The sequence below is a fragment of the Ciona intestinalis genome, chromosome 9 (genome assembly GCF_000224145.3).
Source record: "Ciona intestinalis chromosome 9, KH, whole genome shotgun sequence".
Classification (NCBI taxonomy): domain Eukaryota; kingdom Metazoa; phylum Chordata; class Ascidiacea; order Phlebobranchia; family Cionidae; genus Ciona; species Ciona intestinalis.
Window position 1 is genome coordinate 663,998 of NC_020174.2, and position 869 is coordinate 664,866.

The 869-nt window shown below is 31.5% G+C and overlaps 1 protein-coding gene across 1 annotated transcript in view; it reads left to right on the top strand.

Moving 5' to 3' along the window:
- LOC100185104 (anaphase-promoting complex subunit 5-like) overlaps positions 1 to 863 on the top strand; it is a 6,441-nt gene extending 5,578 nt beyond the window's left edge. The window contains exon 10 of the mRNA XM_026835902.1: positions 637 to 863. Within this exon, the coding sequence (XP_026691703.1) occupies positions 637 to 846 (210 nt within the window). The 3' untranslated portion in view covers positions 847 to 863. The remainder of the gene's footprint in view (positions 1 to 636) is intronic.
- The last annotated feature ends 6 nt before the right edge of the window (positions 864 to 869 follow it).

Sequence of the window (869 nt, forward strand, 5' to 3'; positions counted from 1 at the left end):
GACAAAATCTACTTTTTAACTCGTGTGTTTTTACTGGTATGTTTTAGCTGCCTATACACACACTTTTAAATATGTTAAGTATTATAACTGTAGTTATGTCTGTGCAATATAAGGATAGTATATTTTATCAAAGTGTATATCTAATATCTATCAGCACTCATAACAGATTATAAGTTTTGGTACGAGAAGATAAAAATGATATTGTTTGGAGTGGTTCTTAATGTTGCTACACACATTCTAAAATAGCTTCAGTATTTTGACTGTGGGGGGGAGAACAATTAAAGAATAACTTGGTCACATTTTGTATGTTTGTCCACATACTGCAACAGCTTGGTCATGGGGTGCAAATATGCTGATATATTATTTCTTAGCACTCCTATCGTAATGTATAAAGTTTTCTGGATCATAGGAATAATATGCTGGGTTACTTGTGTTAGTGACATTTTTCCGCTTTAAACAAACCGACTGCATAAACTGTATATAACATATATAACAAGGTTTATATAACAAAACATATATAACAACATTTATATAACAAAACATATATAACAAGATTTATATAACAAAACATATATAACAACATATATAATAAGATTTAACTGTTTATAACGCGTATATAACAACATTATTTCACAGGAACTTGCTTTTAACGCAACTCAAGCTTACACCAAGAGTGAAGGGTTACACAATGGTAAACCTGATAAGTTATTTCGTAATCTAACGGCATCAGATGTGCTGCAATGTTCCAAACCATTGACCTACTTTTCAATGACAAGCGTAACTCATAAAGCTTCACTGTGGAGAATGTATGGGAAAAGGTGGATAATTGTAAAAGTTTTATCTTAGCCTGGCGGGAATGATAGCCATTA